This window comes from Echiichthys vipera, assembly GCF_963691815.1.
Source record: "Echiichthys vipera genome assembly, chromosome: 3".
Taxonomy (NCBI): domain Eukaryota; kingdom Metazoa; phylum Chordata; class Actinopteri; order Perciformes; family Trachinidae; genus Echiichthys; species Echiichthys vipera.
Window position 1 is genome coordinate 23907978 of NC_139828.1, and position 25645 is coordinate 23933622.

General features: G+C 42.0%; 1 protein-coding gene across 1 annotated transcript in view; it reads left to right on the forward strand.

Moving 5' to 3' along the window:
* Positions 1–1545: 1545 nt before the first annotated feature.
* dab1a (DAB adaptor protein 1a) overlaps positions 1546–25645 on the forward strand; it is a gene marked incomplete at its 3' end in the record, with an annotated part of 51716 nt that continues 27616 nt past the window's right edge. Inside the window, exons 1-3 of the mRNA XM_083940211.1 lie at positions 1546–1665; positions 21257–21396; positions 22769–22867. Of these exons, the coding sequence (XP_083796337.1) occupies positions 1596–1665; positions 21257–21396; positions 22769–22867 (309 nt within the window). The 5' untranslated portion in view covers positions 1546–1595. The remainder of the gene's footprint in view (positions 1666–21256; positions 21397–22768; positions 22868–25645) is intronic.

A 25645-nucleotide genomic window follows, 5' to 3' on the forward strand; every position in this document is an offset into this window, starting at 1 on the left:
ACTATTAGATGGAGAGTGAGAGGGAAAGAGAGGTCAAGGCTGATAGTCTAAGGAGAGGTGAAGAGCAGCTCAGAAGGTAGTCAGATTCATTATTCAGCATGTTAACTTGCAGCTGTCTCCTGCTGTCGTTGTACTTCTGTGTAAGAAAGGAGCTTGTCTGCGTTTGTGTCCATGTAAATGTGTGTGTTTTCATGCATTCACACAACAAGGCTGGAGTTTGGATCTGAGTGTTTTTGGCTCTGAGGTTATAGTAGTCGCTGCCAGTCAACACGTCAGAATAAAATAGTGGCAGATGGGCAAGTAAGGGACAGATGCTGGGGCCAGAGGGGCGTACCAGGCACTGGACAGGGTCCAGGAAGGACAACAAGTTTGTAGCAGCATTACAGGAAAATTACAGCTTAATCCAACCTGGTTTATAAGTTTTGGTCATCTTTCGTTTGGTAATAGTGACATTGGAGCCACCAAGATAATTGCCAAGATCTGGGAACAGAGTATCATGTTGGAAACTTTGCACTTTATTACAGTACTTTTGATTTGTATATATTACTATTGTAAATTTTATATTTTATATATATACTGTTTTATCTTCTGTTTTTACAAACATATGTTATCTATATAATATTGTTGTTGTTAAATATGTTGCTTGTATAGCTGGAGTTTGCAACAAAAACAGTTTCCCCCTGGGAAGTATTTCTGATTCAGATTCTGAGACAGTTAGACGAGCCAGTGAACGACAGTTTAGCAAAGAAGTTAATTTTTAGCCAGTAAACATTCATAACAGTTTACAAGACCAGTTCAACTTGGATCTGCTGTACTTACTGACGCTCTGTCCACACAGTTTTTCTGTCAATGAGAGATTTCAACCGACATTTTGGCTGTATTCAAGTTTTGATTTTACGTTCAAAGGTTCATTACCAGTTTATAAAGTGTTGTTAGCAACCTGTCAGATTGTCTGGCTTGTGTTTCTTGCCCCAACAATGTTGTTGAGTACAATGAGAGAAATCGTGGTTGAAGCAAACAAAATAAGAACAGGATTGCATTTATTCCTAATTTTCATTTAATTGAACAAAACTCAGATGACATTTGGTGTAACACTTTTGTCAGTGCTTTTAAACCTGTATAAGTAATTATTGCATGATTGAAGAAGGAAGTTGTTCGGAGAGCTGGGATTGTTATTAAAGCAGTTTCCTTGCAGATACATATTATTGCCAGGAAGCAGGAAGTGTAGAGCAGGTCACTTCAGTCTGTTACCATGGGCAACATCTACTCAAGGCCCCGATCACAAACAACCTCATTCTCATGCCTCCTGAGAACTCTTGCAAGGTTTCGCCTGCCAAGCCAAAACACCAGCGAACCGAAGCAAACCTCTTTCTTCCTCTCTTTCTCCCCAGCTCTCTGTGGGTGTGTGTGGGATGTTGTGTCAGGGCTAAAGCCCATCCCTCTCCCATGAGCCTGTGTGCCCACACACACACCTGGCGCCTCCACGCACACACCCGGCGCCCACGCACGCACAACCGACACTGACGCTGTGAACTGGACCCTCAGAGCCCAGCGGTGCCAAGCGGAGCGGAGTCTAGCCCAGTTGGAGCCTGAGGATGTCAACAGAGACAGAGCTACAGCCAGCGGTCAGGCCCAGCAGCGTCAGACGGGACTTTAAAAGGAAAGGTAAGTACATTATCACAACTGTAGTGAAATGTATTCATTTGTTGTAGTGAGGCTAATTGCTCTATGAGGAAAGGTATCCCTTAACTTACTTTAAGATTCGGTACTTGAATCTGTCTTAAAAAACAATGCTGCATTATCAGGAGTAGGGTTGTCACAATACTAGAATTTAGAATTTACTCGTTACTCAATACCATTTCTGATACCACAGGGAAAAAATTTTAAAAAATGAAGGCAAAATTTTTGAATTAAAGATTAGAACAATACAAACAACATCAATAACAACATTTTTTTTAAAAGTTGTCTGACTTAGTGCAAAGATAAAAGAAAATAAATATGACAAATATGTTCAAACTCTCTTGTTTGTTTTATTGTGTTGTATCGCTCAGGGATTTCTGTGGACATTAAATGATTCCATGAAAGAGGTCAAACCATAGATTCAGTTGGTGAATACGTTGTTGTTAGTCTGGTTTCTCCACAGTGTAAACAGGGATCTGCTCCATGCTAATGTATTCAACAACGGTCCTGTTTATCTTCTGTGTTGCTGTTGACTTGGCTCCATATTATTGTTGCTGATTAAGAGTTGCTATAGCAGGCTGCCACTGTTTCTGTCTCGTTGCTGGTTGACTTTTCAGACACGTTATTATGTCATCCTGTTAAATTATATGGACACTGTGTAGCAAGTGATTTATTACCTCAAATCAATGTCTTCATTCATAAATAAGTCCTCATTGGTATACAATTACATCTGCCAACAATATGACTTATCCTCCTGAGTGAATAATTTTATCTTTACATAGGACAGGTACCTCTATGGAAGGTTCCATGTCCCTCTGGTCTAAAAACTATAAACAGCTGAAAGGGACATAAAGCAGTACGTGGTACCAGTAAGGCTAAATGCATTTTCGCTCAGAGCCAGCGTGACTGTGGCAAACTCTAGGAGTAAATACTAATACATGCTCGCACTAATGATTCAATGCAGTCTGAAGTTTGTTTGAAACAACGTACCTCATCACCCGAAAGAAAACTTGACGAGGTAGTATTAGATGACATGTTGATATAGCTTCTTGGCACATAGCGCCTACCGCAGTTGCACCCACGCACTTTTGAAAAAAGTGAGGCTTTAGAATGTATTTGTTTGAATGCAATTTACAGATGGGAGAAAAAGCTACAAAGTGCTCCTTTAACGTCTCTCAAAGTCAGACGGACTGTACTGATGATGTTAGCTGCTTGTCATCACCGTTAATGTTAATGTACATGTATTAGACACTAGCCACTAGCTTTACATCCTCAGCCTTTCCCCTAGTCTTTAGCCTCGTATCCTAAATACTTCCAAATGGCACTTTTGCTTTGTTCCTTTTCTACTTAAACTGTAGTGAAGGTCCTCCAGCAGCAGCACTAGCTGTGTTCAGTCATCTCAATGTTGTTAACATGATGAACCAACGTTAATGTGATTAGAGAGACGAGCTGTAGCTTCTGTGTTGTTTTGTCTACAGAGCTGCTGGGTGACGTTCAGCTTCAATTGGAGGAGGCAAAAACGGGCATTGTTGATGGGAAAAGTATTGATACTTTTGCAAGTTAGTATCTAAGCCGATACTATTTTTTAGTATTTATTATTTTTGACAACCCTAGGTGGGAGTATATTACAAAAACTAAGTACTTTGTACAATTGCACCATCATGTTGCAAAAATTAATTGGTAGTCACACTGGCAGAAACCTTTTTTCCCGTTATTAATGATGGATTTGGATTAGACAACAGAATGCAGGGTGGCTGTTGTTCAGCTAATTAACAGGTGTGGGGGGATTACTGTACATTGCTACTAGACAGGTGCAAGTATGTTGTGGTTGGTGAGAAGCAAACAGATCCAGGTGTGAAAAGCTCCAGAGGCAGGTAGCTAGCAGGTGTATGAGAGCAGGCCTCGGTGGTCTCAGAGCAGAGGTGATGCCAGGGGCCAGGCTGGCAGCCATCACCCAGCTGCTCAATGCCACCTGCCCGACTGTGAGAGTCAACGCCTAGCATTCTCTGAATAAGCATCTGATTGATGTAGTAAAAACTCTGGACACCATTGGGATCTACACTTAATGGATATACAGAAACACACACACACACACCCACACACACATGCTCACTATCACCTGCAGCAGATGCCTCATTTCACACGGTACGCCTCTCAGCCCCTACAAACAAGCCTTGGTTCCCCCATACACAGTGTGTGAGGGAAGGCTGAATGCCTCTCATGTCCTTTAGAAACAGTATTGTTCTGCTGCAATGGAGATCATGTTCATCATTCAGACTGCTCTCCTTATGTGGGGAGATGCAGACGTAAACACACATACCCACACACACACACACACACACACACACACACACACACACACACACACACTAGGACTGGGACTGAAGCCCAAAAGAGCATATGAGAGGAAAGATGAATGGCTTGCCTTCAGCATTTAGACTTGAGGCTTTTTAGCTTCTCCTCTCTTTCTTCCCCATCTCTCTCTCTCTCTCTCTCTCTCTTTCTCGCTCTCTCTCTCTCTCACACACACACACACACACACACACACACACGTATGCCTTGTCTCATTCTGCATCTCTTTTAAAAAATGGGATATAGAATTTACTTCGCTACACTGTCGTCGGGCTGCACTCAGTACTCATCTCTGTTCTGATCTGGGTCATTCTTACACACACACACACACACACACAAACACACACACACACACACACACGCACACACACACACACACACACATACACACACACAGCAGGGTGATGAAAGTCAAATGCAATCATATACCACACACAAGCAACAAGCGTGCACTGGGAATAGGAAACCTTGATAATGCTCCTGTTATTGTGCTTCATGTTTAAGACCTGACACATGTTTCTGTATCTTTCCAGCCCCTTCTGTAGTTTCTGTTTCTTTGGAGTAGCTGGATTTGAATGAAAATAGATCCACTCAATAGCTGATCATTATTGGGGTGTAAATGGCAGCTCCGTAGTTGTGAGAAGCCCAGCAGGATAGTCCTTTACTCTTCTAATATCCTTTCTCTCTCTCCTCATCCTCCTCCTCCACGCACTGCTCTGACTCCTAAATGACCTTGCCCAGAATGAGTGAGAGACAGAGGAGAGAGACTGATCACGGAGAAAGAGCGAGAGAGGGAGAGAGAGAGAGAGAGAGAGAGAGAGAGAGAGAGAGAGAGAGAGTGAGAGAGAGAGAGAGACAGATGGAGAGAGAGAGAGAGAGAGAGAGAGAGTGAGAGAGAGAGAGAGACAGACAGAGAGAGAGAGACTAATGAGTCAATGTGAAGGAGAGCTGTTTAATCTCAGGCCTTTGTTTCACAGTTCTGGGGTGAAGAATGTAATGAAAAAGACTATGGGACTGCTACGTGTCACACATTAATCACAGACGGTGTGTGTGACTGGGTCTATGTGTCAGTGTGTATCTGTGGGTCGACAAGTGTGTGTTTTTTGTGTGTGCACACAATTATGTTTCAACGGTGAGCTTCAGGGTCATTCTACTAAGAGCACTTTTTCTTTACCAGGTTTTTATTGAATTACAGTGACAAGATAGAGATAACCTTTGCCCTTTGGCATTTACATGACCTGAAGTGAATAACTGCAGCTTCTGAAAGCTGCAAGTGAATCCTCTGACAACGAATTAGTCCGATTGGTCTGGCACGAATCTTGAAGTATAATAGTCTTTATTAATCCTCAATAAATCCAGAAAGATTACATCCTTGCACCTCTCTACCTCTTTCTCTACTTTTCTCACTCAACCCCCGACTCTTTTACTTGTGTTCATGGAAATCATATCAATAAATGTCATCACAGGTTGCACATAACAGTATCTGGTAACTCTGAGCAGTTCAACCAAAGAGTGTTGTGGTCCTTTCAACAGTATTTTACAGTAGAAGAAGAAAGTTTTAAGAAAACTCCATTTTATGTAGCAGAAATACACTCAGTTGCAACTTCAGTAGGTACACCTATACAATCTAATGCAGCGGTTTTCAAAGTGTAATGTGGGCCTCCTGTTTTAGGGGAGGCATAATGAATAGAAGTGAAAAAAATATAACATTAGTTATCAAAAGAAGATCACATAGAATAGCCTAAATATGTATGATTAAAGCGATAGTTCAGAAATACAGTAGTTTTAGGGAACATTACTTTTTAAAAACTTTTTTTTTTATGTCAAACCGCAATATAAAGCTATCTTGACAGTTACTGGAGGTCTATGGGATCAAATAACATAATCAGAATCCCATAGGCTTACAGAAATTGAGCATATTATAACAGGGGGCACCTTTTTCCAAGCCTTGATGAGGGAAGCCCCTCAAAACTCCCTGATCTAAACAATCCAGTACAACAACCCTGCCATGACAACTGTCTTTATGAAGCTCATAATGTATGTTTTTTGGTGACATTGTCAAAAAAACACGTCAATACAATTATGTGTTTATAATCAAGGTCTTGAAGGTGGTGATAGTCTCACCATTTCATCAGGAGAGGGGCAGAATACTAGAAACACCTCTCAATACAGTAAGTCCAGTACAACACCGTCACTGACTATGACTTTGGTGCGAAAAGATATGATTGAATTTACAACTCTATGACAGAGGCAAGGAAGTGGACTTGCATTGGATTGTATTGGATTTAGTGTACAGGTTTGCCTGATAAAGTGGACACTGAGTGCATGTTTGTTCCTCTCTGATAACTTAACAACCTTTATAGTGTATTGCAACCTGATCTTCAGATTGGTAAACACTTATGTAGGATTTCACAAGACGTTGTCTGCCTGTTGCAACCTTGGAGTCATGAAAAGGGATAAGACTCCATTAAGATGCCAAGAGTGGATGTTTGTTAATTAGTTTAACCGTTAGTTTTATCAAAGAAAGTACATTTTGCTATTCTTCATGATCAATAAAACATAGTTTGAAAGTCTGCCAGTGCAAACGCTTTTATGTTTAAATAAGGACGGTGCACCAATTTGACAGTTGAGCCCAACAGCAGGCGACAGTTTTACTCATCAGTGCCCACCTTGCCAATGAAGTACGATGAGCCATGGATGCCTTACTCCAGGGGATCTTTCAATGGTATTTCTCACTGTCACCGCATAAGTAAAATGATTCTGACATCACAACATAGGATTTCAACAACACAGCATTTTGTGTCAGATGTACTGTAAGTAATATAATTAAGCCATTACAGTATGCTTAATGAACGTGTGCTCTGCTTTTGCTTAATCCTCCAGAGGATCTCTGGTCAAAACATGGTATGCTGTTTTTTTAACAAGCTGGTGGAGAGACAGTGGAGTTTGTTTTACAGTACTCTAATTTAGTTCAGTTGTATAGCAGAAAAACAAAAATGTCTGCAGTATTTATGCAAAGTTGAATATGTTGATTCTTCTGCAAGCTCAAAAAACTATATAAACTGTGCTGATATTTTGTTGTGCCCGTATTATTACAATATGTAAGGACATTATGAGTCTTGTAAATGAATATTTCAGGCTAGCCAAATGTTGGTTAATTCTGACTCTTATTGGTAAGCTTCTCTGCCCAAGCAGCCACTTTGACAAGTAACCAGCAATCGTTTGGATGTAGACATATCAACACTGACGTTTGTATTTCCAGGAGTTATCGCCCACTCTGGCCAATCGGACGACTACCATTCTTTTCTTCTCTATTTGCAGTATTGTATCCATAACATCATTAAATGTTCAAATAACACATTCAATGATGCGTGTCTGTCTTCCATGATGTGACACGGAATATCATTACAAGTTATAATAACTTCCGCTGCTGTCAACACATGCAGTCAACTGTCATCACAACTCACAACAAATCCCGACTCTCCCACAATGGGATTTGGCTGAGGATGTGTGGGAGTGTGTTTCTACAATGTAGCTGGCAGCCAACGGCATGAAAAGAGTGGTTAAGGGTTATAGCCGCGCAGCTGTTAGCCTCTGTGTGTGTGTGTGTGTGTGTGTGTGTGTGTGTGTGTGTGTGTGTGTGTGTGTGTGTGTGTGTGTGTGTGTGTGCGGGTGTGTGTGGGCTTGGGTGTGGATGTGGATGTGGATGTGTGTGGGTGTGTGTTTGCTCGTCTCTGGTGTGCGATTAGCAAACACATTATCTTCTTCGTGTGGATATTATGCACACATCCAGTCTATCTGGCACAATCACCGAAGCCATTTACTCTGATATCTTTCCCTTGGGAATCTTAGAGCACAAACAACGGTATTTTGAGTGGACGTGTGTGTGTGTGTGTGTGTGTGTGTGTGTGTGTGTGTGTGTGTGTGTGTGTGTCTTCTATGAGAGGTAATCAGATCTGTTCCATCCAATCAGGCAGAGATTGAATTGAATTGGCCGTCTGCTGTTGTGGTAGTCGGTGCAGGCCAATAGTGTATGGGGCGGAGATGGTAGACAACAACGACACTCACACTCAGCAGATAGTGGCACACACTTTTCCAGACGTGGCTTTCCCAGCACTAAAACTATATTTAGAGATAACTGCCTCCACTCTGTCCTTCTCTCCCATCAGTTTATTTCTAGAAAAGTAATGATCTATCCATCCTGCTGTCTACTCTTTCACCAGCTCTCATCGTACCCATCTATTTATCTATCCACTTTTTTCAGCAGTCTAATAACTGAGGAGGGTAAGGGTGGTAAGATGTGATCGGTGCTCTTCCCAGGCAGGCATTTCATTCCACTCAGCAAACCAAAATCTCTTTCTGTGCAGCAGCTCCAATGACATACTCTTCTGCCCTTATTCCCAGATGTTTAAAAAGATTTATCCAAGCTTTCAGATGTGACCACACCAAATGAGCATTCGAAATGCCTGACTCAGAGAGAAAAATATGGATCAGTGAAAACCTTTTATTTGCTTTCCTGATTCTTGGACTGTGTGTCTCTGTGTGTGTGTGTGTGTGTGTGTGTGTGTGTGTGTGTGTGTGTGTGTGTGTGTGTGTGTGTGTGTGTGTGTGTGTGTGTGTGTGTGTGTGTGTGTGTGTGTGTGTGTGTGTGTGTGTGTGTGTGTGTGTGTGTGTGTGTGAGTGAGTGTGTGAGTGTGTGAGTGAGTGTGAGTGTGCGTTTGTGCGTGCGTGCATGCGTGCATGCGTGCGTGTAGTCTGTGATCCTCTCAGTATGTTCAGCTTAGTCCTCTCCTGCACACTAGTTGGTGTGGCTTTGCCCACCGCATCACTAACTACAGTCTCCATAGCAACAGTTTGCTCCTTGCTCATAATTTGCACAAAAGGAAAATGTCCCAATGTCACACACAGGCTGGAATAGCAGCTGATACTCTCACCCTGCTGGGCTGGTTGAAGGACTGTGCGTTGAAAGGACATTTCTCATTTGTTAGATGTTGACAGGTTGCTGTGTTCTATTTCAGTTTACTCTAAGGAAGTTATTGAAGACACATCAGTACTGTGAGTTCTAGCAAAATACTCTATGTATTGTTTTTTATTTTTTTTTTATTTTTACATAACTCCATTTTCTTTTAATTAGTGAAGGTTATTTATAACTGAAAACACCAAAGTCATCCCATTTTAATGTGTCGTGTCAAGTGTTTTTCTGATTTCTTGTTAATAATTATGTTAATATTGAAAGGAAGAATAAAGGTCCTTGGGGCAACAGATATCTTTAACCTCTGAGTGGGCCGGCCTCTGTGATTGACAGCTCTGCCGACAGGTAGTTGTAAATAAACATGCTACTTCCCAGGTAACCAAGAACCTTTGATGATCTCAGGAACTAAAAATCAGGAAATGAATTCCTAAATGGTAGTTCCAGGATAGATGCTGACTGTGCTCACCAAACAAGTCCCTGAACCAATGAGGCATTCTACACAAGCGTCAACACTCAAGTTAGCAGCTAGCTAATGTTAGCCATGAAGGGTTGAGGTTAGGGTTAGAGTAAAAGACAGGGTTAGGATTACATCCTGTTACTTATAAGGTTTAATAACCCCCTTTATGATGAGGCCTGTGCAGTATGCCAGTGTTGTCGTCCGGTGGGTACAATCTATAATTTATAAACTGTATATCAAAGAATTTATCTCTGGGATGACTAAAGTATAATTGATTGATTTATCATTTACCTGGTTACATGTGTAAAAAAATTCCCTCTTACAGGGGTACTACTTTCCAAAAGTTTAGAAACTTTAGGGCTCGAGTTTGCAGGGCTGACTGACACCAATTGGTGAAAACGCAGCTGTCTAGCCAACTTGTACCACTTCAGTCATCACAAAACAAGGAAGTATTCTAGTATTGAACTAAAACTTTATTTGATGATTGTTTCATGTGTTTGAAATTCTTACGCATAAATAAATAACCATTATGAGACAACTGGTGTCATGAATCACATCTCTTTACTTCATGCAGCATGCAGAGAAGTTCCAACTTTAAGAATGCTTTACCCTGTATACCACAAAGTACACAGAAGAACAGTTGCACACGTTTTACAAGCCAAAATAAATGTTTTTTTTAGTGTTTGCGACCTGAAATAATGTTGTTTACAACTGTCAGGTCTTGGAAGTCTTACAACCCTTTTGTTAACCCGTCCTGACTTTTACAACCCTTTCCCAAAGTTCACACACTCTTCATAGTTCTACCAAAATCAGTCATCAGGTCAAGTCATCCTTTCACCCTAAATTTCCCAAATCACCCGCTGGGGAGTTTTCGTTCTCCTTTTCACTAATCAGTTACCTCGACCTCATCCTACTCTGTCTGATTTCCCCAAGGCTTAATTTATGCTCCCTTTATGTAAAAAAAAAAAGACCAAAAACCTCTATGCGTCCTTACATTTGCATTGATTTTTAGGAATACATCCACTAGAGGGCAGCTCCGAGTGAAAAGTTTCTAACAACCATAAACATGAGATGGTGGAGGAGATAGTAATAATGTAGCCTACCTCTTAAAAAAGTGAAGGCATAGTGGCAATGTATTTAACATTGAGTATAGATTAGCCTCAAGTCTCTTCCTTTATTTCTTGTCCGTCTGTTACTGCAAAAGGCAAAAGAAAGAATTAAATATGCATTTCTCCCTTTCTTTGTACTGATTATTTTTGTCTCAGACTACAGGACATGTAATTTACAAATGTATAAAAGCAGATCTGTATGCTGTTAAAGGAGAAGCTATTAACTTAATTTCAGTTGGGCTTAAAAGATGATGATAGTATGTACACAGTGAGGAGATTGGAGATAGTTAGAGACAGAGAAACACTGGCAGATGGCAGAGCCTCCTTTTCCTTTTCATGCTCTATGATGTTCCTCAGTCCTCCTTTGCTCCATCCCTCTCTACCAGGACCCCAGCTGAGTGAATGAAGGGAAGGGGTTCATTACGCGAGATGAGACACAAAAAGCTGGAGAAGGGAAGGACAACAACTTCAAGTGGTTCCATATTTTGGCAGAGATGACAGACATGAGAGCAGGCTTTGTTCTGGCACACTCGGCTTGGCATTAAAGGAGGACTGCTGTGTTTTGAGGAGTTACCTGTGTTTTCTAATGCTTTGAGAGAAGGGCCTCTAGTGTTTTATAGTCACAGCCCACATATGTACATGAACACACACGCACACAAGCAACCTCCTGTTCACACAGGCTGTGGGATTTATGAAACATAGTTTTGACACTTTTCACTCAGAAATGTCTTTTAGTGTTTAAACAGACTAAATTGTGTGTGTGTTCAGGTGAGGGACTGACAGAAGAATGACAACGACAAAGTGTTAGGTGCCTTTTCTACTTCCTCTGAAGACAGGAAGTATTTGATGGAAGCTCACAATGAAGGGCTCACAGAACTACTTGTTCGGCTTTTGCAGCACTATGTGAACATTTATGCAGAGGCGGAATTGAGTGTGTGTGTGTGTGTGTGTGCTTGCGTGAATCCGTGCGTGCGTGCGTGCGTGGCGGCTCAGGGGCGACTGACAGTGCAGTCCATGGGGGGAACCGCTTCAGCCTTGCATGACAGGATGCTAGCGGCTTGTTTACACAGCCCACTCTCTGATACCCTGTCAGAGCCCAGAACACACACAGCTGCACCCACAAACAAAGCACATGCACACACACACACTACTGGCACATACATACAAACACATATGCACATAGACACCATTTCATGCACACTCGCAGGCCATTTTCCCTCTTGTTAGTGAGACCAATTACCTTGTAATTAAAGCTAGGGCGAGAAACGGGCTTTAGCACCAAGAGTCCTACACAGACAGAGGGATGCTGGGTGAGAGAGAGAGAGAGAGAGAGAGAGAGAGAGAGAGAGAGAGTTTACAGGATTGAGGGCGGCCTCATGCTGCAGAGCTGTTATTGGCTTCTTATTAAATGTGGAGAACATAGAAAAGGATGGGATAAAATGATGAAATCAATTCATTCCTCTACCAAACATGCTGTGATCTGTTGTATGTTTGTGTGTTAGATGAAATTAATTTCCTCAGATGAAAACATTGTAATGTGGATGGCAGGGGTCATCCAGTCTTACAGTACTCAACAATTTCTTGTACATAACAACAAATTCAGTGTCATTTTGCAGCTGAGTGCCTTTTTCAGATTACACAGTACGGTACATCTTGTCTTATTATGATAACAACAACAAACATAGCCCACAACGCGGGCTATGAAAACAACTTTGCCAGTGAGAAGGCATCCATGCTGAAGTATACAGGCAAACGGCAGGGAGTTCTGCTGTATTACAAGCTTTTACCACATTTACCAGTTATTTGATTGTTGTACGTTTTATATGAAATAGTAAGTTTTATATATTTTTTCATATTTATATGGTCCCCTTTAAAGCAAGAGAAGTCAACACTGCTGTTCAAACTGTAGAGGCTAGCCTTAGCCATGAAGTTGCACTAAACAATGTGACCAGGTTAAGTGTGTTACAGAAGGAGAGTAGTAGAAATATGGCAGATCAGCATGGTGTATACACATTGACAGCAAGTCCTATAGAGGAACATGATTGGGAGTAGTAGTTAGGAGAAAGGACTGATTGTGACTCTTGTTACAAAGAATAATTCATAGCTGCAAGCATGCAGGCCTACTTGCTTTATGTCTGCACATCTAATATAGGCTAATAATCAGTTAATGACCACATCAAACCTCTGATACATCACCATATCTGATACAAAATGGCCAACCACAGCAGGGCCCAGTATACTCTGCAGAGTTTTTGATATTGCGCCGCCACGCTTTGATGGTGATGGCAAGAATAAAATGCATGCTGGCATCTTTATTAAAGTGAATTAGTGATGAATCACCCTCATGCATGAATCATACATCAAGAATAGCCCAATTTTAAGCATGATTCATGATAATGATGAAGCAACAGAAATAGCAAAGCAATTATTTGCTTTTCCAAAGTGACCTTGTTAGGTTGTGTGTGTGTGTGTGTGTGTGTGTGTGTGTGTGTGTGTGTGTGTGTGTGTGTGTGTGTGTGTGTGTGTGTGTGAGAGAGAGAGAGAGAGAGAGAGAGAGAGAGAGAGAGAGAGAGAGAGAGAGAGAGAGAGAGTGGTAGTGGGGTAACAGGACGATAATGGGCAGTGTGTAGCATCTGTCCCTGACGTTTTTTCAGTGCTAATGTTTTTCTCCTGGTAAGGATAGCTCTGGATGCTTCAGGACACACATGCATGCACACACACTTTAATGCACAGGCAGTTCAGGTCTCTGGCTGTGCCGCTGTCATCCAAGTCAGAGCAGAGGGGAAAAGAGGGAAGAATGAGAGATAGAGATAGAGAGAAAAGAAATGTCCAGAAGTCCTACCTTACTTAGCTCAACTCTAAAGCCCCCTTTCATGATGAACTAGAAGACGCATGTTCATTTGGTAAATACAACAGCAGTCATGTTGCAAATAAAAATGCACCTCAGCTAATGCACAGCATCCATTTATTTGATGAGTGGCAACAGAACTTTATAATCTCATTTTACACCCGGCTTTTCACTTCAGCAACCACAGCTATGTTTTTGTAACATGCGCATATGCATACACTCAAGTGTGAGCTTTTGTGTGCCAAATCAATCGGCCAGAATTAAGCATGAGCACAAGGGGAAACTTGTTGTTTTCTTGGCACATGCTGTTTGTGGGTTTAAAAGAGTCTGTGTGAGAGTGGGTATGAGTGAGTGCTTCATCTGAACAAGTCTCTGATAGGTAAAGAAAGCAGAAAAAAGCACACCCATTCAGCAGCAGGGTTTAGAAGCAGAATTAATTGGAGTGTAACTGCCGGGCTCCCTCATGTGCTGTTGAGTGTTTGTTGGGAACCATCCCAGCTGTAGTTAAGAGCCTCTGGGTGCTTCTTCATCTGAAGTGAAACAAGCTACTCACTTTACCAGCCCCTGCAAACTATACAGGCCTGCTGAAAAAAAGCAGTGGCATCAGCTTTTGTGTCACTAGCATTACTTCCAAGGAATATCAGATGTCCCACAGAAATGAGGAACAGGAAGATGTCAACACACTTCCTGTCATAAATCACACAGAAAGCTGCATTTCTCACTCATTCTTACTCAGTGGCCTCAAACTAATAGCCTAGGTCTCAGTTGTCTAATGAAATTAATGGACTACACTGCGTTACTGGCCTAATACCCTTTGCTCTTGGCTTCAATCTTCAGCCTGAATGATCAGCATGCATTTAAATAGAGAATAACTGCACCATTGAAGATTACCCCGATTACCTCTGTGGGTCATATCAAGCATGTTTGGACACTCTTAATCCCTAAAACATTTTTAAAACAGGACAATTCTAATATGCTTGACTGTAACTGTATTGCACATATATTTATTGAATACTGAGTGAATAGGTCATCAATGAAAATAGTAAATGAGATGAAAACAAATCAGCTTTTCTTGTGCATAGGGAATAAGCCAGACAAAGTGACTGTCGATTTCAACAAAAGTGAAATGTGTGGCCACCTTTAATGGTAGCAATGTACTAACCAAGTTAATTGCTGGGATCTGGGAATGTGGCATTTCTGAAAATAAGTTTGATGGGGAAAGAAACTAGTGCAATAAATCACACCGATTTTAAAACCAAAAAAGACCAACATCCTGGTTTAACACTGAGTTATCATACTACACTGTTTAAAATAAGTGGACGTAGCCATCGTGATGTCACCCGTTTGTTTGTGGAAAAAGGTTTTGAAGGCTCAAATTTGGCATTTTTTTTCGTTTGCTATCCTGCGTTATTGGCCTTATGCTATTGCCCAGAAGTGACCATATTTGGACGAGAGCTGGAGCTGGGGAGCGATAAGCTAAATGCTAAGTTACTAGCTAACATCAAGCCTCAGGTTGCCATGGTAGCAATGTCCTAAAAAGCATAACCTGCTTTATTATCTATTTTACTCTAAATGGGACCAGAATTTACAAAAGCAACAACATACTGTACTGAAGAAGGCTTGAAACCATGGACAGTCTCAGTGACATCAACCATAAGTTTCTGAAGAGCCAAAATGAAGCTTAATGTTGGTGGCACCTGCTGTCGCCATCTTGGCAGTGCCTGACTCCGCCTAACTTCTGGCTAATCCAAAAATAGAAAAAAAAGTGAGCAGGGATGAAGCTGAGGTGGGCTAAATGAAGCCAACGGTCTCTTATGACGGGACTCACCTGTCACTCAAAGCAGCCAAGCTCTTAATTAGGCACAACATTTAATTTGCGAGTTATATAATAGTTCACCCTCATACAGTTGTCATGAATGGGGAAATTAGCTTTAGAGACCAAAACTGTTTTTTGTACAGACAGTAAATTCTTAGGATAAATCTATGGAGATTGACTCCCTTTTGGAGCCAGCCTCAAGTGGCCACTCAATGAACTGCAGTTTCTGGCACTTCCATGTTGGCTTTATTTTGCAGCACCAGAGGTCACTTGAACTTTCTTGAAACTAAGACTTTACACCATAAACGTATTGTTATGAATCAAGTGACAAGTCGTCATAAAGTCAGAGACAACAGTGGAGTCACCCCCTGCTGGCAGTAAGAAAAAATGCAGATTTATGGCACTTGCATTGACTTCATATTTCAGTCCCAGAGTTTCTTGGTACTAACAGTAGTTATGTGCGCAACAGTTTGCTGTGCAATGAGGAATTATTATCAGTATTTCAGGTTTCACCTGCTGATATAGTGGTTAAGATAATATGGCTAAACTGTAAGCAATGTTTCCAGGTTTTCCATACCTCTGAAATTACTCTGATGATTACTGTATTATCATACCTAATGGGAATGGTGGCTAATCCTACAAAACTGTGATCCAAGCTGTGATAAATGAGTACTTCCCTTTAGGTGCGGTTTGTTTGAGAAAAATAAATCTGATTTCAATATGTATGTAACCTAAATGTAACCCCTCCAAAAAGGAAGTCTCATGCAAAGACGAAAAGCTTGGGGCACTTGTAGAGGAAATGAGGGTGAAAGGGAAACTAGTTGGAAGAGAGTGATGGAATGGGGCACGAGAGGCAGACGGTTACAGTTGCCAGGGGCGATGCTAGGGGCTTCCCTGAAGGGCTAGACGTACTGTACCAGCAGTCACCTGCCATCTATCACCTATGGAAGTCTGTGTGTGTGTGTGTGTGTGTGTGGGTGTGTGTGTTTGTGAGAGAGAGAGAGAGAGAGAGAGAGAGAGAGAGAGAGAGTCAGGGGGGTTGTGCCTGTCATATCGCTATAATCCTGAGTGACATTTATCCAATGGAGGCCTCGCTCATTCATCCATCCATCACGTTCTATTCCTCCTCTCCATCCTTTGCTCTGCGCTTTATGTCCTTCATTCCCTCTCTGCGTGTTGCTTCAGACAGACAGTCAAACCTACCTTGCATATCAAGTACACATTAACACACACACAATCACAAAACACGCATACACTGTAAGTTTTATCAGTCAGTGAGTGTGTGTGTGTGTGTGTGTGCGCGCACGTGTGTGTGCGAGCGTGCGTGTGTGTGCAGCTGATGACTGATGCACCAGAAGATTCTTTCATTAGTGTTATGAGATGGCGGGCGAGGTGTGTGAGAATGTGTGTTTGGTTGGGTTTCTCATGATAGAGGAAGACTTTAAGCTTTTGTGTGTGTGTGTGTGTGTGTGTGTGTGTGTGTGTGTGTGTGTGTGTGTGTGTGTGTGTGTGTGTGTGTGTGTGTGTGTGTGTGTGTGTGTGTGTGTGTGTGTGTGTGTGTGTGGGCGCGTGTGCGTGCGTGCGTGCGTGCGTTCGTGCGCGTGTAGCAGCCTTGACAGATGAAACGGAAGATTCTTTCATTTGTTGTGTTTGAAGCTCAGCAGGGTCACAGCAATAACAGACATTTATTTACAGCAGGTTGAATGCTTCCTCTGGTGACACACACACACACACACACACACACACACACACACACATATGCACACAATCACAGGGAGGTCTTTCATGGAACACACTCCCAAAAGGTAATATTATAAACCACTCAGCAGGAAAAGTACCCAAGGACCCCTGCCACCCTTCTCTCTCTCTTTCTTTCTTCCCCTCTTGGACTTTTTTCTCTTACTCCATCTCTCCGTGTTTTCCCCCCTCGTTTTGCTAAGTAACGGCAGTAATGGTGATGGATGCAGATGGAGGGAGCAGGGCTTAAATGTCAAACTTAAATAAAAAATGCTTTTCCAGTGACAGCAGCTGGACACATCCGGTGTTATTTAACACTCAGACATTTACTTACTGTAATTCAGTAGCGAACTGGGGTCTGGCACTGGGCATTCAACATCAAAAAATCATAATGTTTTTTGGATTTTTTTAAAGACGTGAACAGCTTTAAGACGTTGCACATCTCAGCACCACAGGGTAAAAATCTCCACACACAGTGCCCAATGGCTCCATCACAGCATGGGCGCATACTCACACAGTCATAAACAGCAAGGCATTAGGGGGCATAGAAGTATTGATAAAATCAACCAAGCTATACAAGTCTCAATTCATACGCAAAATATGCCAAAACTTACACCCTAATTTTGAGTAGCCTACAGTTGGCCTAAATGGGCAAAGTGTTGTCATAACCAGCTATAACGTGCCATGACAATGCAAAATGAACACAACAGCTTTGTTTTGGAGTAAAATAAAATCAGAGAGCGCACCTAATATGGCTACTTGAATACTCCTTGATTAGTCCTTTCTCTATTGACATGAGTGCCAACGTTCCCAGTCGATCTTGTCCTGTTGTGATTCTAATGTGCGTATTGATGCGCTTCAGGGCCGAAAAAGGCCGCTCAACTGGAGAGGCTGACTTTGTTAAATTAGTCAGGCTAATAAATCCACCATTAACCCAGGCTGATGATTTATCATATAAAAAAAGCAGACAACTCCAACAATACATGCGCTTAGCTTTCTTGTAGCCAGTCATCCACGGGTAGCATTGGTAATTCTCAGTCCTAAAATGTTTTGACAATAAGTCCTTGTTTTGTTGTATTATGTATGTGCACATGCAGGTGGTATGATGCCTTTGGTTTCCCTTTTATTCCTGTGATCAACACTTATCAGTTTGTACATCATCGATTCCTTTGTGAGGAGTAAGGAGTCGAGGAAGTATTTAACAAAATGGGACATTCTTGCCTTGGAGCCATCATTTTAAAGCTACGTCAATTAACATATATAATATATATCCGGGTCACAAGCAGGTGGAGCGAGGAGATGAGGAGGAACAAAATCGAGGAATGGGAAAGGCCCAGTGTATCGTCCACATGCTAACAAATGTAGCAATGTGCTAACAAAGACACACAATTTAAGATAAAACTAAAATCAACTCTGCAAATGTTTTACGAGGAAGGAAACACATTTGTATGACCTCAAGGATACACACGATGCGTTTCTTGCAAGTAACACTGAATGTTTGTTGACAAGAAAACGCTGCAGGGCACCTGTAATGCTTGTTGGTGACTATGCGGAAATGTATCTTCTTGTAGAATATTAAATTCACAGTTTGCTGGTTTGTTTTTACAAGCAGTCAAAGGGATTTAAAGCTGTTGTTTTTCCTGACGGCAGCTCATTTTTGGAAGTGAGCGATACACTGTACAGTATGAGCAGTAGTAGCATGTTCCATGTTATTTATGCAGGGTAAAGACGGTGCTTGTTTATGTGTGTTCCCACCTATATGCACATTTCACAGGATTGTTTCAAATTTAATGAAGGCAATATTTAAATGTCTTCAAACGTCTCTGCGTTGAACAGAAACAATCCTCCAGTGGTTTAATCACTTACTGTCATCTCAGCCCGACTGATACATGACAGATATATAATATAGAGAGTTACTCTCTCTTACTCTCTCCGAAATAAGGACAGATGTTCTTCAGCTTCTTTGTCTCTGAAGACTTTGAGGCAGACGGTCATGATTTACTCCTAAGTAGCACTGTGACTGAGTGTGTGTCTGCTCAATGATTCAGAGGAATGAGCTCATGGACGCCATATTTATGTGTATGTCTGTGTGGAGGTGTTTTTTTTGTTGTTTTTTCATCAATGGAAAATAACAAAGTGTTTTTCTCTAGTGCGCCAGGGTTTTTTTTCTACACATAGGAGAAGGATTTTCAGACAAATGAATTTTCACAAACATGATCTCCTGCAGCCTTGGACTTCACAGCAGGGCTAACACTGCACGAGAATCCTGTCATCTCTGATAATGAGGCCATTTTGGGCCTTGTAGCCTTAAATATCCTTAAACATTGTACAGCCCTACAATCCCGCATAATATGATTTATTCAAGTGTTGTAAATGAAGCATTTTGAAAATGAGCATGTTTGTGTGTGTCCATGTGTGGGCCGGAAGACAAAGCCAGGAGAGCTGGGAGATTAGTTTAGGACAACAAGGTGATTCAGTAGAGCCATATAACACAGTGCTCACGCCTGTAATTAAAGGGCTCATTTCTACTATACTGCAATGCTGTAGGGACTCTGTGTGAATGAAGGGAGTGTGAAAGAACGAAGAGAGGAGGAGTGGGACCTCTCCATCACTCCGACTATGACCTTCCAAGAGTCACGCTGTTATAGAGTACAGAACTAATGCCTCAATATATTATCTGAATATGCTGCATTATCATTATGCCTCTCACTAACGCTCTTGCAGTCTTTCACTCACATATACAAACTCAGAAACACAATGTAGAGAGACACACAGATGCAGGAGTGTTTCTGCTATACAATATTTGATGATGAAATATTTGCGCACTGCAGGTCAGAGATAGAGACACAGCATGGGAGAAAGATGGAGAGAGCGTGACACAGAGATAGTAAGTTTAGTATTATGAGCGCCGGCTCTCTGCATTGTGTGTGAAGAGGTAGTTGTACTTCACTTCAGGAGATAACATAGACTTCCTGGACAAGAGCAAGGTCAACATGCACGCGCCATCACGACACTCACTAAGGCATGTGCACAATGCTGACAATTTGGCACACAATAGAGGGTGAGAAGAGGACTGAGGGAGAGGGTTGAGATAAGAGCAAAATGTCAAACCATTATTTTGCAGGAGAAATAACTGGAGAGGAGGTACGGTTTTAACTCAAATCCCACCATATTTCTATTGATTCATGTGTCTAAATGTATTGATGTGCCATTCATGAGTACACAAATCAATACTTGAAAGCCTCCGATCAGACCTAGCAACATATCAAGATCATCTAGCATCAGCAGCTTTGACATGTACTTTGGTTGTTTTTGGCTGGCTCTGTGTGTCAGGAGTGTGCTAAACACACTTTTGGTGATTTCATAGGCAGGTTAAATTACAGGCTGTGACAATCACGGCCAATCACATTCACCATTTTCACCCACTTTAGTCACACGCTCTCCCTGTCATAACACCGACAGTTTTCCTCAAATGAATTTTATTGCCTTCTGAGACTTGGGACGAAAGTTTAGCTTTGAGCCCGAACAATCTCTTTCCCATCATGTTGCACATCCCAGTCACATCTACCTGTACTATAATTAACAATGTGGAGCAGGGATGCTCAACTGTGGCTTGACTGCAGATGGAAAAGATACCTGCTGCCCTCAGATGGCCTTAAAAGAGTTATCAATATAAGGGTAGGCCTTCAGTATAGTACTACTAACTGTCATCAAAGACAGAGCTTTACTCTGCCTACTTTGCATTTATGCTGTACCTGTTGGTTAAAAAATCTGCATTATCATGTTTAGAATAATTACACATACTACCAAACTAAATGCTCACGATTACTGAAATAGAACAATAACCCTTTTGACGAGTAGTCCAAAAAAACCCAAATGACTTTTCAAACCATGAATTTATTGTTAAATTTGTTAAATAAAGCAGATCTCAATTATTTGACTCAAACATATTTCTACCATGGCATATGCTATGCTATCTCAGTACACTTTAAGAACATTATTGGGACCACTACAGTGAATTACAGATTAACATTTAATATCCAGGATTAACATTACAGACATTGCAGACTATCCGTGTAACAATTTGGCCACAATTAAGCGCATTGACCGATACACAATTCAGCAATATTCTAGGTTTGAACTTTGTCCTGTGTTACTGTTGAAGTATTTTGTGGTCTATGTGATTGATGATCCAGAGGTAATAGCAATGGTCTCAGGTAGATGAAGGTCCTTGACTGGAAGATGTACTGTAGACTGCAGAATATGTGTTTGTGTGTGTCTGCAGGGCAGGATCGCAGCGAGGCAGCTCTCATCAGGCGTTTTAAGGGGGATGGCGTCCGCTACAAGGCCAAGCTCATCGGCCTGGACGAGGTCACTGCCGCCCGTGGAGACAAACTCTGCCAGGACTCGATGATGAAGCTCAAGGTAAGAGACTCTCTTCTCTTTTCTCTCTGTTGATGCGTCTTAAATTAAAAATGTACTTCCTCTGTCATTCATGCACCTTTGCATGTTAGTAGCAAGAAATGACCTAATTTAACATGAGTGAGACGCATTAAGTTCCATTACCCAGAAAAAACACAGAACATAAATAGCCAAGACAGATGTCAGTCCATAAATAACTATTTAACTTCATGCAAAAGTTCAACTTTTAAATACGGTATGCATGTTTGTACATCACAGCATAACTGCACTGCACTGTGTGCCCCTGTGTGTGTGAGCGTGTGCGTGTGCGTGTGTGTGTGCGTGTGTGCGTGTGTGTGTGTGTGTGTGTGTCTGTGGGGTTTTCTATGCAAGAAGATGAGGAAAATATGAGGATGTTATAAATTATAGGCACAACAATGATGAGTGTCGGAGGTTAGCCATATGGATGAGAAGGGGATCGGGGTGAATGTCTCATTTGCAAGGACATGAACAATTAGAGGGAGGGGTAGACAGATGGGGCAGTTAAGAGAGGAGAGAAGACACATAGGAGGGGAATCATTTAGATGATAGGTGAGAGAGAAAGATGAGGGAATATAAAGATGAGGAGAAATAAGCCATTTATGCATTAATTTATAACTAAAGCCCTTACGAACAGACTGATCTAGCGTGCACACATACTTTAAACAAGTTGTTGGTTCTTTTTCCACAAATGGATGCTGATAGAGTGTAGACTGTCTTATTAATAATTAATTTACTCTTAACTCATGGGATCCACATATTGCAGGAGATATTAATTGAGAAAATCACATTTACGTTCTGTTTATGTGTAGTAAAAACTCGATCCGGCCTGGGCGTAGAAGGGTGAGGAGAGGATAGACAGCCCATTGATCAAACAGCTTCCCTCCTCCTCATTTATTCAGACAGGAAATCCATCAACTCTTTTTCTCTGATCTCCCCACCTCTTCTTTCATACTGCTCCTCCCTCTTCTCACCCGAATCTCTCACGTCTCTGATCTCGCGCCTCTCATTTCTTCTCCTTTTGTGACTCACCTATGCAAATGGGGTGGCGTGAACATACAGGGGAGTTCCACTCTTAAGTACACTTATATAGTTATCAATCAGTTATGTTGTCATGTATTGTTGCAATTTCACTTTTTTGCTGTACCAGCCTTGTCTGTTTTTTCATTTATTATTGATTTCCTATGTTTCCCACAATGCCTCTCAACAGCCTGAATGCCTTGGTACTTTACACCTTAAATAGCTTTAAGAGGAGGGGCCCAATGAGATGTTCTTTAGGGCCTACACTCCTGTTGTGTTTCTGTCCTGCTTCTAACATGGTTTTTTGCTCTATGTCTGTGTGTCTTTCTGTCCTCAGGGTATAGCTGCGGGGGCACGGTCTAAAGGAGAACACAAACAGAAGGTGTTTCTGACCGTTTCCTTCGGAGGAATCAAGATCTTTGAAGAGAAGTCAGGGGTAAGTTCAGAAGCAAATGTGTGCGTGTGTGCATGTGTGTGTGTTTGTGTGCGCGCCTGCATGCAGCATTTCTGTGTGTGCGTGTTTCTTCTGTTAATGAGGCATCTCCATGAGGAGGGACCCCTGGGGAAATCAGGAGGCCCTAATTGAAACCCTGAGAACAAGGCCTCCGTAGATGAGAGAACATGGCTATCCCATTGTCTGCCTCTCTGAAAACAGTGACAACACTGGTTCTAGATTATGCTCCAGGATTATACATTTTACATTTTACACGGCTGCTTTTCTACTTGACCGGCTGGATCTACCTGAATCTATGTTGGCCTTTTATTCCCTGTGTCTGTTTGACATCTTTTTCTTACTTTCCTTTGAGATCATAGAGTGACATAAATGATCCATATACCCCTAAAAAGCAGCATAGTTCTTCTCTGTCTCGCTGATGTAGAGACATTAGCCGTTATTCAAGACTTATTTACGGACATTGTAGGAAGTTTCCCTTTCTCCGTTTGGTTTAGGTGAGGGGTGACGCGTGGGTATAACGTGCATGAGGCAGGACATGCAGGGATTACACAATCACATAGCCAGTTCATAATTTGCCATCTTTTGCCGTTTCTTGAATTTGTCTGATCATTTCGGCCTCTGCCTTTAACACAAAAAGTTCCAGAGTGTCATTGTCTAGCTAGACATTCTTGCTGGCTTCTTCATGTCAATCACCCTTCATCTTTACCCTCGGATGTTAAAGCTGCATGATGGAAACATCATCCGTGCGCCTGCTTGCTCGCTCTCCACACAGTGACCGGCTCCATTCTTACATGGGCTCAAACGGACATTACACAGACTTTGTACTAGGGAGCTGGCAGCGAGTTTGCATGTAACTCAAGTAAAAGTGGCCAATAGAGTGTATGGATTTCTTTCTCAAGGATCTTCTGACAGGTATTGTCCAGGCCCGATTCCCCAACTGGCCATACCTGTCACAGTAACCTTGAGCAAGAAATACAATGCCTACATTCCCCAGGATACTAAGTGCTGTGGTTGGAGGACAGCCTTGTTGAAAGGGCCACTTCATTTTTGTTAATGATGGAAAATTCCCATTAGTCCCAGAAACTTCTCCGTAACAAGGTGCTTGGCTCAGTTTGATCACTGTAGCCCACTCAGATCATCTGTGCATGTTAGACTTTTTTGATTTTGGCAGCTGGAGTTAAAAAGCCCTATTTTAAAACAAAAGACAGAATTAATATCTGCTCTTGTGTATGTCGTGTAAATATCCAACGTGAGCTGTCTGTTTCACTCGGCTCTGTCTGGCTGTCAGCGGATCTGATTGTGAATGTTGTCTGGTTTAGACACAATGTGACGCTTGCTGCTCCACACCTGGCTTTATTGTCTGAGATTTACACCTCGACAGGAGCTGCTTGTCACTTACACCGTGTGTGGTGTGTTCGTGTGTAGGTGTGAACCCAGCATTAATTCAACAGTGCAGGGTATTAGACAGGCAGGACACAGTAACCAGTGACCTCCCACATGGCAGCCATATTACATGCCACCAAACTCATCCCTCATCAGTCCAATCCCTCTTTTTTATAGCCCTCATTTCTCTTTGTCTCATTCCCCTTTCCTGATGCTTCAAACCCTCTGAAAGACTGAGGGATAAAGAGAGAGAACCAGAGATAGATAGAGAGGTAGAGAGTCAAAGTGGAGGGTTTAGAAGAGAAGAAACCAGAAAAAGAGCAAGAAAGACAAGACAAGACAAGAAGAGGAGAGATAGAGGCAGAATCCGAGGTAGGGACAAAGACAGACTGAAACAGAGTTAGAGAATCAGTGAGCAAAGTAAAGCTCTCTACAGGGAGACCTTGTCTTCTGTCTCCGCACATTAATATTAACTATAGAGATATGCTGTCCTTACTATCAGTCCTTCAACCACTTCTAATGGCTAGGGATGGAGAGAGAGAGAGAATGACTCTGCTGAGGTTCAGGGATCTTGACAGTCTCGTTCCCCTCCTCTGCATCAGTCAGCCAGATGGGCGGATGGATGTATGGAGGAACAAATGGATGGATGGCCTCTCTCTTGGAGGAGGGAAGGTCGTGCAGGCTGGAGGGAGATGGTGCTTGAGATGGAGGAGAAGAAGAGGGGAGACATTAATCTAGCAGAGGGCAGACCAGCATGTCTTTCTCTCTCACTCTCTCTCTCTCGCTCTCTCTGTGTCAGCCTCTGTCTCAAGACACATACACACATAGAGACACATGCGCACTACCCTCTTCAACCCTTTTTGTCAGTCTCGTCAGGGCCGCTGCACCACGTCAGGTCAAGAACTCACAAGAGCAAAGGTCTGAGCTCGCCGGCCTGCCGCTCCTCCAGACAATGAAATCAGAAAGATCAAATTAGTCCAGTTCTGCCAACGGAAAGGAGTATGTAAAAATGTACCCATGAAGATAAGGCACTGGAGCAGAGTATTCATCTGGAAACAGAGATACATACATACATATATTCACTTTGTATTGAAACTTTATGTTGATGACGGTCAAGCTTTAGTGGATGAATCGTGGGCTGAATGGGAATTAATATGTGTGTCGACTTGGCGGTGTTTCGGTGCAGAACACAGCTAGTTGGACTCAGGGTGAGAGCGTGTTCTCAAGGAAGCAGATCTAAGACGAGGAAGCGGGAAAAAAGGGAAAACTGTTGGGTTATCAAATGTTATTTATAGAAGCAAATTTATAGTCTCATCAAAAATACCTATAATGTAAAGTATCATTTAAACAAATGGCAAATATCTATATTGGAGATCA